Source organism: Geospiza fortis, unplaced genomic scaffold (assembly GCF_000277835.1).
Source record: "Geospiza fortis unplaced genomic scaffold, GeoFor_1.0 scaffold75, whole genome shotgun sequence".
Lineage (NCBI taxonomy): Eukaryota > Metazoa > Chordata > Aves > Passeriformes > Thraupidae > Geospiza > Geospiza fortis.
Genome location: NW_005054360.1, coordinates 4,473,433 through 4,485,099, shown reverse-complemented (window position 1 = coordinate 4,485,099; position 11,667 = coordinate 4,473,433). Strand labels below are relative to the sequence as shown.

The following is an 11,667-nucleotide window of genomic DNA, read 5'->3' as shown; positions in this document are numbered from 1 at the left end:
GCAGGTGTTTTTGGAGGTCTCCTATGTGCAGTTACTCTCTGTATATAAGGGATCACATTATCCCTTTTGGGCTTTAAATCTGACTTTGATTCAAGTGTAAAAGCTCATTTGATCTATTGCAACTGTGTTTTTAAAAATGGTGCATCTTGGAAGAAATGGCTTCACCCATAAGAACTGATGAATTCTGGAATTTATTTGAAATCCATTTGAAGCCAAATGTTAGCTTGCCAGTGACTTTGCTTAAGATGTAGGCATCTTAGTTTGGAGATGTTCTTTGTGTGTTGGATGAAAGGATTCTGTATCTTTGACTGTGATCTCTGACAAATTGGCCAAGACAAATTCCCTTTTGTCAGCTGAGGCTTATTTTGCAATCATTGTTAGGAATACTGGTGTTTGTACACATTCAGACACTTTGGTTAGAAAGATATGTTACTTACCTATTACTGTGCAGATGTTTTGTTTATGTGTAGTCTCAAAATCTGCCCTTGTAACCAACTTGCTTAGAGTCCTTATATGCATTTGAGAATACTTGGAGTAGAACCAAGGAATGAATCAGTTCTATGAGATATGTAGGAAGAATGCAGGCTGGGAAGCCAACATTCACATACTGCCTGACCAGGGAAAGAAGAGCTTACATAACAACTAAATTTTTAAAATCCTGAATGGGGAATTGTGTCATCTTTGGTACTGTTCTGAGTTTGGTGTGGTGGTTTTTAGTTTTTTTTTTTAAATATACTTTTTATTGATGTAAACTTGTGTTGTGTCCTGACAGCTAGCTCTTGATATGTGGAGAAAATTAATGATTGAGCCACTGCAGGCCATCCTTATTCGGATGCTCCTCCGAGAAATAAAAAAGTGAGTGATTGTTTCTTGCTTTAACATAATGTGGGGGTATTGCACTTTTTTTAACTTTGAAATTCTGTGGACTTTGACAGAATTCTTTTATGTTTGTTTTTTTTTAAGGTAACTTCTTTTCTGATGGTGATGATCTATCAGCTTTTCTCGTTGTAGCTGTGTATTTGTGGCTTTCATGTGTAGAAAAAGGCAGTGATTCCCTCTAACCACAGAGCAGTGATTTTTTGGTTTCAGCAACCCTTCTTATCAATGGAATAGGGGAGGAGTTAGAATAAATCTCCAGGTCCCATCGGATGCCTTTTGCCTTTTTCTCTACCTGATGCTGTCTGCCTTTAGCTTTTGTGCTGTCAGTCAAGTCAAGGACTAGGCCTTGGGCAAAGATTTGCCAAAGCCAGAGAAGCTGTGTTTGCATGGAACCCAGAACAATTCTTGCAAATGACAAAGCTTCTGGGTTTCTGTTTTTCAGATCAGTACCTTCACTTAACATTTTTGGTGTCTGACTTGAATAAAATGAAGATAATTATTTTTCCTAGTTTGAGGGAGAGTTATTATTTTATTTCTGAATATTTTTTTTAATACTTCTAAACCAAGCCAAAGAGCTTGGGACTTTTAAAGCTTTGCTTTAAAAATTTTATTTCACTTCTAAAGAAGCTAATTTATGAATAAACAGAAATTCTGGATCTACTACAGATCTTGTGTATAGTTGTAAGTTTCATCAGTTTCTGCACTCCTACCACTGTTTAGGATACAACACTCTGGAGTTGCCTAATGACTGGGGCTTTTTAAGTGATTATTCAGGTGACCAGACTGGTGAAGTAAACTGAGGGAGAAAGGTATTTTGGCAGATTGAGGTTCCTTGAACATGCACTTCATCAGAAAAAAATCTATAAGGCATTGAAAACCTAATTTTAATAGTTCATTTGTATTTTTCATTCCTGAATTAAATATTTGACAACAAAGTAACGGATATGATGTCTCTTTTGGATGGCATTCCTCAAGCCAGGAAGTACTTATTTGCTTCCACTTGTTGAATCATGGTTCCTTTGTAGCCAGGACTTAATAGTGCTTTATCCATCTTTACTTAAACTATTTTTACTAAATGGAGATTCCCTAATTCATGGTGAAGAACTTTCTCCTTTGTTACATCAAGCACAGTGATGCTGATGACTTGTCTTACTTAATGTATATATTTCACTGGTAGGTGGGAGTGGAAATGTGTGTGAAAGCCTTTTTCGACAGACATCTGCTGCCCCGTAAAATAATGGTCTGTATTTAGCTTGAGGCTGATTGTAGAGCTCCCCAGGGTGTTTAGATCAAGGTGGTCAGTGGCTTTGGAGGTGTTAGATCTTGAGAGTGTAACAAGTTGAAACTACTTGTTACTAAACTATTTGGAAACTTTGAAACAAAACTTCAGTCATTGTCTCTAAAGGTTGGATTCGGACTTTTCCCATTCTTTATTGGGGAGTCTTTTGTGTGATCTCAGAGAAGTTAATTTAGTTCTGCTTCTCAAAATATACATCCAGCAATTCATATTAAGTTTCTTCTAGCCACTTTGTGATCTGTATATCATTTAATGAATTACATAAGAGAAAACTACTTCTTGTAGCAGGTTTTTTCCTGCTGTCATGAAATGCAGTGCTTCCTGTGGGGATTCTGAGGATGCCCTTTGCATGTAACAATAGGCTTGTTGCTGTTCTTTGCTGTAATTTCTGTGGTCAATATGGATTTTAAGAGGCAATTTAAAGGATGCTGCTGCAAGTGATTTATATGTCTTTTACCATTGAGTTCAGTAATTCAGGGATTAAACAAGGTGGGTATCCATAAGTTATATTTGTCAGACATGCGAGATTATGCATGGGAATAATATAACTTTAAAATTTTAATAAAATTGATAATAGATGTAAATGGTTAAAATTTCCTCTGTACTACACCTTCCTCATAGTAGTTGTTTGTGCATGGTTCAGTTTATTACAATGCTTTAAAAAAATTAAATTAGTGTAGATGGGACAGCTGAACTACTTCTAGGCAGGAAGTTTGTGTAGCATACAACAGTATGTGGAATTGGTAACCAACACTGTAGTCAATTATTGCATATAAAAGTAGCTTTCTTAGTGTAGTGGAAAAGGTAGGGAAGCAGAGCCACAAATTCTTCTTTCAAATGTTACTTTATCAGTGTATTTAACTGGATTTTTAAGAAGACCTCTGACTACAGCCTTGAGCACTCCCACTTTTTAGAAGCTATAAGCTTGTGCAATACATTATACATTAAAACTGACAATAAACTTTTTTTGACACATGAAAATAAAGAAATACAAGTAGTGGCTTGTGGCTCAGCTGAACAAGATAGCTAAACTGATCTAAGATTTTACTGACACCAAAAAGGAGCAGGCTGTGCTCTACTGCCTTTCATGTGCTGAATTTGGTGCTCACCTAGTTCCTTGGTCACCCAGCTGAACTGCTAATGTGACAGAAAACCATCTTGGCTAATGTTTCACCAGGTTGGCACAAGTCAATTCAGCAAAGCATCAGATGAGTGCCAAAGCAAAGGAAGAGAGATGGAGGGCTGTGACTGAGCAAAAAGGAACAGGATTAGCCCCCTTGAACAGCAGAGAATTTTTAAATCACTTAAGCCTGTCTTGTCTGACTGCACTCCTAGCATAGAGTTCTGAGTATAACACTTTCATCCCCCTCCCTCTAGCCCAAGCATTCCTCCTACAAGGTGAGCTGAATATTAACTTAATCATTCTTGTTTCAACACAAGAGGAAGCTGACAAGATCTTGAATTATGAGAAAATTAATCTATGAAATTCTTAAACAGAAATAATTTGGAAATTACTCAGGTGTTATCTCAAATGACAGTGTGGTTAGTACAGACTAACTGAGAGACTAACTAACTTCTCTGCTAAAGATAACTAACTCTTTCTCACTAATTGGACCTATTCCTGTCTAAGCTGATACATTATCTGTACCATTTGTTTGAAATTAAAGCTATTGGAAGTTAACTTTTTAAAAAGTGTTTGGAACAGTCTCATCTAGTTGACAATGAATTCTGTAGGTAATTGGCCTTGAAAGACCCTTGGTCTGACACAGCAGAGCACTTTTGAGTGATGGAATTTTCTTTTAATGAATTTGATATCTAATTATTGTACCTGAAACTTTTAAAATGTTCTTCTTTGAGGCTGTAATAATACACTGTACAATACATGTTGAGCATCCACGGTTAGCTTGAGCCTCAAGACAGGAACAAGATGGAGTTCATATAAACCAGCACAACTTTCTTGTGTGTGTGTTTTGTAGCTTTCTCCATTTCTTTTGGAAAAAAATAACTTGTCACCACCTGAATTAGTGGAATTCGTGCTTCCAGCACTTAATCTTTTTATCCAGATTCCTTTCCTGTACCCAAGATATCCTATGACCTCCCTGCTTCAACCTGTGTTGCAGCTTCTCTGTAGCTTTATGTGTCTGTATTACTTGCTGAGCGCTGCCAAGAAGGAGAACAAATGTTTCATAGACCTCTACCTTTGCAGGGTCACCAATTGCATTTTAGTGTGGCAGTTGTTCTTACTACTACAGCTTTTGTGAAAGTCATCCTTAAAGCTTCTGTCAAATTTTTTTGACATTTGCTCTACACATTCCTGGGAGCAGAGTGCCATTGGTGTAAATAAAACCTGAAGTGGCTGCCAGAGCAGGCAAGGCGTGTTCTGTGCTGGGTTTGTTTTCATTTATTGCCTTTGATCATCTGACCTCTGCTTCAAAACCTTGTTTCCTTCCTTCCAGCTCTTCCATGGAGCATGTTTCCTGTACTCTTACCGCACTTTGCTAATGTTCCTTTGAGTCCCCTGGGTCTGGGCATGGCTGCCCCCTCCCCTCCCACACATGCATGGGCTGAGGTCTCAACTGGCCTGGGGACTGAGCAGAGGGAAGCTGGGGCTTGAGCTGTTCCTCCAGTGATGCTGCTTGTGTTTGTGTACCAGGGCCAGAGCCCTGCATGTGACAGCTGGGCTGGGCTGTCTCTTGCCAGAGCCCCATTATTTGTATATTTGTATAATATGCTCAGCTTTTAGTTCTGTGCCTTCCTGAGCTCCATGGCCCAGCCCTGTGTTCACAGGCTGCATCCACCCTGCAGCTCTCTGTGCTCCTGGGCCCCTCTGGGCTGGAGGTGCAGGCCCAGGGCAGGTGGGACTTCTCCCTTCTATGATTCTGTGCTGCTGCTTCTGCCCAGACCCTGCGGAGAGAGGGTGGCAAGGATGCAGGGTGTCATTCCATGTACCAAAACCAGGTTTATTCCATTGTTCAGCTCCCACAACCAGAGGAAATCTTCCTGTTCCCTGTGTGAAAAAATCAGACCATCCCTGATGGAACCCATCAGTTCAGTTCATCTGTAATGGATAATAAAGCTGCAAAAACCATACAGTGACTGTTCATTATCTGTTAAGAGAGCTAATTCTTTATACCCGTCATAAGCTTAGGTTTTCAGATCAGAGAAAACAGTAGTGTTTGAAAGCAATATCAGTGATTAACAGTTGTGAATACATGAAGATGGTCTGGTGTGCATAATACAATGACTGCTGGTGTGGCTGTCCTGGTAAACCTCACAGCTCATGGGGGTCCTCTGGAATCTTTCCTGATTGCAAACCAAAATAAATGACATTAGCAAAATTACTTCTCTCCCATTTCACCCCAGCCTATATGGTAATGTTTGTCTTTCATGCTTAATCATAAATATACTTTTATAAATCATATTTTAGTCCTATTTAACACCTTAGGAGTTAGAGAATATTTTTTACTTAGTTGTAAAGTACATATGAAAAGTGGAATTTTTTAAGAGCTTCTTATGTCTTAAGAGGAAGCTTGTGCTGTTTTGAATGCTGGTTATTTCCCAGTCTTTGCAAAGGACTGAACACCAGTCTCTCTAGCATGCGAAACACTCATTTTAATTACTTCTATTTTCACCTGAATGGAACTAAAGACAACATTTTCTTCACTTCAGCTCCTTCATTTGAAACTAAGAACTTGACTGGAAGATGTAAGGTTTTCCTTTTGTGTGATGTATGATTAAATATTGTGACATAATAGGCCAGGTGTTTTATTTATTCCACTTGAAATCTACATGTTGAATAGTAGATATTCAGAAAAGAAAACAGCATACTTCTTGTGGTGCTGGTAAAAAGGATGGATTTTTTGGAAGGGGCAAGAGTGTGAAGGTACTCTATGTAATAAAGGCTACAAATACAAGATGGAAATTACTGTAGCTTTTAAACTACTTGCATAGAGTATATAATTTGGAATACTTAGATCCTTAACAAATACTTGGAAATTTCGTGACCTTTAAGTGCTTTTGAATGGTTTATGAGTAACTATCTCAAAAATTTAAATGTATATGAGAGGAAGAAGTGCATGTTTTAATATTAATCTTCTTCAATTTTGTCAGTTTGAGCAGGGGAGTTTTCTGGAAAATGTTTTCATCCAATTTTATTTCATTTGGCTATAAATGAGTTACACCAGATACCTGCATTCTCATAAATGTTTTCTTTGTCTATTTCAGTGATCGCTGTGGAGAAGACCCAAACCAGAAAGTAATCCATGGGGTTATTAACTCCTTTGTTCATGTTGAACAGTATAAGAAAAAATTCCCCCTAAAGGTAGATAGACATTTCTGATTATGTATTTTTAAATGTCAATCTAGTATATACATTATTTGTCCTTTAAAACAAATTCTCTCTTCTAGTTTTATCAGGAAATTTTTGAGTGTCCTTTTCTGAATGAAACAGGGGAGTATTATAAACAAGAAGCTTCAAACTTATTGCAAGAGTCAAATTGCTCACAGTACATGGAGAAGGTAAGAGATTCTTCAATACACGTGCAATAATTAAAATCATTTTACTGATGATACATGTCCTCTACAGTTCTGATAGTTGTTCTTCATGTTATGCTTTCATGTAATTGAAATGGTACTTCTTAGTGACATGGATTATCTGAACATAAACTACAAACCTTGCTATGGATGAACAGTCAGTATCAAAATATTTAATAGTAAATGATGACTCAGTGGCATGAAAAGTGAAAAAAAAGTCAGAAAAATAAAATGTATCAGGTTGATTAGTATTACTTCCTCACTTCCTTATTTTCTTTCCGTTTGGAGTAGGATAACATTAGAGTTTTAGCAATATGTGGTTAGAAAAGACTCTTAAGTTGTTACAAAACATTATTAAAAATTACATACTCTGAGGCAGATTTTCTTGCATTTTGCTTTGTGCTGTATGAAGTTATGTTGTGGTTAAATTACTTGTAATTCTTATACCTAGTTTGAGAAAACAAAGATTAATACAACACCAGGAGTCAGTTCTTGGTCCTGTACTATCTGCACTACCAAGATAGAAGAGTTGAGAAGAGAGCTGTGAAATTGCTTTTAAGCTAATGGTTACACACCTCTGTTGAAATTCAGGGGCAGGCTAAGACTTCAACTAAACCAAAAGCAGTTTTGTCTATCATTAGCAGTCTGCAGCTGCACTACTCTCCCTACACCCCCCTCATATTCACAGGGTCTAAGTGCTTTTATGGCAGTATTCATATGACTTATCTTATGATTAAGCCTATTTCCTTCACTGAGTTATAAAAAGAGCTTTTATTAATAGCTCAGATGTACTCCTGTACCTATTGAGCAGATGTTTACATACAAGCAGATGGACTTGGAATAGTAAAGTGATTCTTGGAGTTCTCTTTTTGTTAAGTATTGCAGTAAAATTTTCTCAGAAGGAATAAGTATGGTAAGCGAAATTGGGGAAGACTAGTGACAAGGGAACAAGAAATTTCAAGATGAAAACTATGGAATGCTGGTAGACATCTAGTAGTGACCAAGCCTAGTTAGTACTCAGACTAGATTATATTCATTCAGTAATAGCCTGATTCAGAAGAACAAATTAAATTTTTCATCCTGCACAAGTTCTTTTGTACCTCTTCTTACTTACTTTTGTTTCTCATTCTACATAACTACACTGTTGTATATTCTGGTGCTATATAGGTTGTCAGTATTTCTTCAGCTTGCAGTTTAAACTCTTCTGTGTAGGTTTTAGGTAGATTAAAAGATGAAGAAATGCGATGTCGGAAGTACTTGAATCCCAGCTCATATGGCAAAGTGACTCATGAATGCCAGCAGAGGATGGTAGCTGATCACTTGCAGTTTCTACATGCAGAATGTCACAATATTATCAGACAAGAGAAAAGAAGTGGTAAGTCTCACTGGTCACTCACTGACATGGTTTTTTGTTTTATTCACTTAGCATTGCAATTTCCTATCTTTGTCCAATGACCTTCTGTGCATATAAGCATTTTCAACTAATGTTACTTATCTAGAAATCTCCATTAAACCCTGATGACATTTTTCTTTTAGCATGCAACTAATTTTTATTCCTCCAAGTATATAATCAAAACCTTTTTTTTACTGTTAAAAATCCTTCTTTCAGCTAAGGCTCTTTCTCTTTCCTTGTCTTAGTCATCTTAAAAACACACTGAAGTCCTGTAGAAATGATCATATTTTATGCTTGTGTTTTCTTTTGTAAAACCAATGGCTCTGTCTTAACAGATATCTTCATCATCACTTAACAGGTCAGGCTTATAATATATTTTGGCATCTTTTCATAACCACTTCTTATTGTCCTGAATCTTTTGTGACCTCTCATCCCAAATCTTTTTTACAGAAGGAGATGCTCTTGTAGTTCTATTCCCTGCCTAACTAAAAAAAAAAAACATGCTTCCTGATGACTGCATGCCTCTTACCTTTGAAAGGATGCTTATTCTCGCATGAAAGATGATATCTCTTATGTGAAACAAATTATTTTTCACAGTCAAACTCAAATTGTATTTAATAATGACATGTTCAGTTTCCAGGGAATTTTTCAAGCTTGATCAGAGTTTGGATCTATTTTGTTTGGTTTCTTTTTTGGGGGTGTGAGGAGGCAAAATATAATAAAAATAGCAGTTGCTTGTTTAGAGCTTTTCTCACCTGAGAAAAATTTCAAGCTACCACTGGAGGCAAGTAAAAAGTCAAGAAGATATCTAAACTGATTTTAGTCAGCTGCTACTAAGGGAGATTAAAGAAGGCCAGGGTTTAAAATAAACTGGCACACTATTCCTCCTCACTAGCCCACCTCTCTTCTTAGAGTCTGTCCTAAAGAAGCTGTATTGGAAGAGTGAGGTAGTCACAATGGCAGGTCTCAGTAAACACTGATAATAGGCCTACGCTTTCCTTTTTTCTTTTGTCAGTGACCCAGTGTATGTATTTGTTTGTTGTTTTTGTTTTTGTTTTGTTTTGTTTTTGAGGGGTTTTTTTTGGTCAGTGATCCAGTATATGTTTTTTTTTATCCTTTCAAAACAGTTGGTCTTGTTTCTGTCTTTAAAAGTTTAAAATTATGGTACTATATTAAGTGTTAATTTTTAGTGTTTCTAAGTGTACTCTGTAAAAATGTATCTCTGTTACAGACATGGCAAATATGTATACTCTACTTCGTGCTGTGTCAAGTGGTTTACCTCATATGATTCAGGAACTACAAAACCATATCCATGATGAGGGCCTTAGAGCAACCAGCAATCTTTCTCAGGAAAATGTGAGTTTCCTCAGGCAACTGAAATGACTGTTTGATTAACATTCTTGATTGAGTGTTTGCCCTCCTCCTCTTAGTTGTTTTTTTTTTTAATTTTGCCCGCATAAAATTGGTTTGGAATGTGATAGATAAGTTGTAACTTCTCATCAGCGTGGTTAGCTGTGCCACATTTATCTATCCTGAGAGCTGATTATTGTAATTGTTGTGATCTAACCAGAAACAACTGCAGCTAGATATTTCTCATTGTTGTTTGACTAATACTGCCAGGGCAAGTGGGTCCTTTTGTTCCATGTATGCATTTTTTTTTCTGAATTTCTCTTAAGTCAATGTTATTTGCTGTTCTGGTATGTTGGAAGCCAGTGATTCCATTTTGTAAAGGCTTGACATCCTGTCCTGATTTCAATCTGCTGGTTTTCGTAATAGCTTTGTAGTAATTTTGCTTTATATTGTCATGTAATTTCTGAAAATATTATCTTATTTATTTTACTAAAGTGTGTTAAACTTTTTTCCATTTATGTCTGTTTAAATTACTCAATTCCATTTTTCTTTCTCCAGCATTGCTGTTCAGAGACAAACTACAAGCTTTTGTTTGACATTGTATTTGTGCATGTGTACGTCTTGCTGTCTAGATCTGCGCACGCTTTAGGATGGTGTCTTTAGCTATCCAGTGTTTCTGTCTGTAATAATACATAAACACAAGCTGTTGTACATTCACTCTGTTACTGACTGCATAGGAATGTTTGCTATTCTGTGACTCCACTGTAACTTCAGTGTGCATACTGCAGTCTTTAGTGGTATAGTTTGCTTTCCAGTTATTTTTAGGTTTATTGAACTTACTCTTTCAAACTAGTAGCGTCTACTCACAGAAATAAATACAGACCCATGAGGGTAGTGACAATACACAGCCTTATGTCGACAATTTCAGTGTGAACTACGTGTTCTATTGTATAAATTATGTACTTTGAAACATTTTTAATGTGTGACCTGAGAATGTACTTGGGGAGTTATGCTACAGAGCCAGTGCCTTTCACGCTGTTGCATTTGTGCCTGCCAGCTTGTCTGTGTAGGGACTCCTCCAGCTCATGTCAGTCATTTCTGTGCAGAGTATGATGTTGGAATGTGGTTCATGAAATTCAATTGGTAACTGCCCTGTATAGGAAAATGTGAGGGGATCATCCAGATTTTCTGTCTCTGAAGCCACTGTGTAGGAGAGGTAGCAGTTTATTATATCAGTTGCTTGATTGCTGTATTTATGTTAGCATTAATGATTTTTGAAAAGGCTAGTAATGGATTTTAGGGAAAAAAATAGATTACATGAGAGCAGTATAGACTCAAATCTAGGTTGGATAGCAGGACAGTAAATGTAGCCTAGACTTTTTATTTCCAAAACATTCTCTAGCATCATAGTGCGAGAGTACAGCAGAATCCATCCTCTCAAAATTCACTATAGCATTAACTTTCTCAAAGAAGAGTAATTAGTAAAAAATCTACAACTAATGTAGGTATGTTTGTGTTAGATACTACTGCTTTCCCCACTAACTTGCTTTCTGTTTTATCTACCCTCTTTAGATGCCAACTCAGTTCGTGGAGTCAGTTTTGGAAGTACATAGTAAATTTGTTCAACTGATCAACACTGTTTTGAATGGTGATCAACACTTTATGAGTGCCCTTGACAAGGTAATTTTTACTTAAGTAAACAAAGCATTGGAAAACAAAATCCAGGACCCTGATTCAGGGTCCCTGGAACTCTTCATAGCATCAACACATGGTCAATGGTAGTTCATATTCAGTCTTTCTAGTTTAGAAATGCAATGGAGCAAAACACAATCCAGTGTAAGGGAAAAGATAAATTAAAGGAGACCATTTTAATACTTGTTCTCTGAAAGAAAGACCTTTCTTTTCATCATATTTCAAAACACAAAAATGGTGCTGATCCATTCAGTGCAAATGTAAGTGCAGATAATGAATAGGCAGCTGGTGAGGTTCGGGTGGTTTGGTAATTCTTGCATGCATTTGAACTTGAATTTGCTTGCTGAGATAATGTTTATCTCTGAATGCTCTTAGTATTACTTCCGCAGAATCTTTGCTTAGATTTTTTTCAAGTTGACTGCAAAGAATATCTGGAAACTTATATTACTTCAATCACTGCCACAATAGGTAACTTTTTCTAGGAGAGAGCTGCACTTGAATTTAAATAAAAAATATAGGGAAA

At 36.8% G+C, this 11,667-nt stretch overlaps 1 protein-coding gene across 1 annotated transcript in view; it reads left to right on the top strand.

The window, feature by feature from the left end:
• Positions 1-773: 773 nt before the first annotated feature.
• The window catches only part of CUL2 (cullin 2), a 24,569-nt gene continuing 13,675 nt past the window's right edge, over positions 774-11,667 (top strand). Inside the window, exons 1-6 of the mRNA XM_005423909.3 lie at positions 774-855; positions 6,401-6,497; positions 6,584-6,694; positions 7,922-8,084; positions 9,334-9,458; positions 11,025-11,132. Of these exons, the coding sequence (XP_005423966.2) occupies positions 785-855; positions 6,401-6,497; positions 6,584-6,694; positions 7,922-8,084; positions 9,334-9,458; positions 11,025-11,132 (675 nt within the window). The 5' untranslated portion in view covers positions 774-784. The remainder of the gene's footprint in view (positions 856-6,400; positions 6,498-6,583; positions 6,695-7,921; positions 8,085-9,333; positions 9,459-11,024; positions 11,133-11,667) is intronic.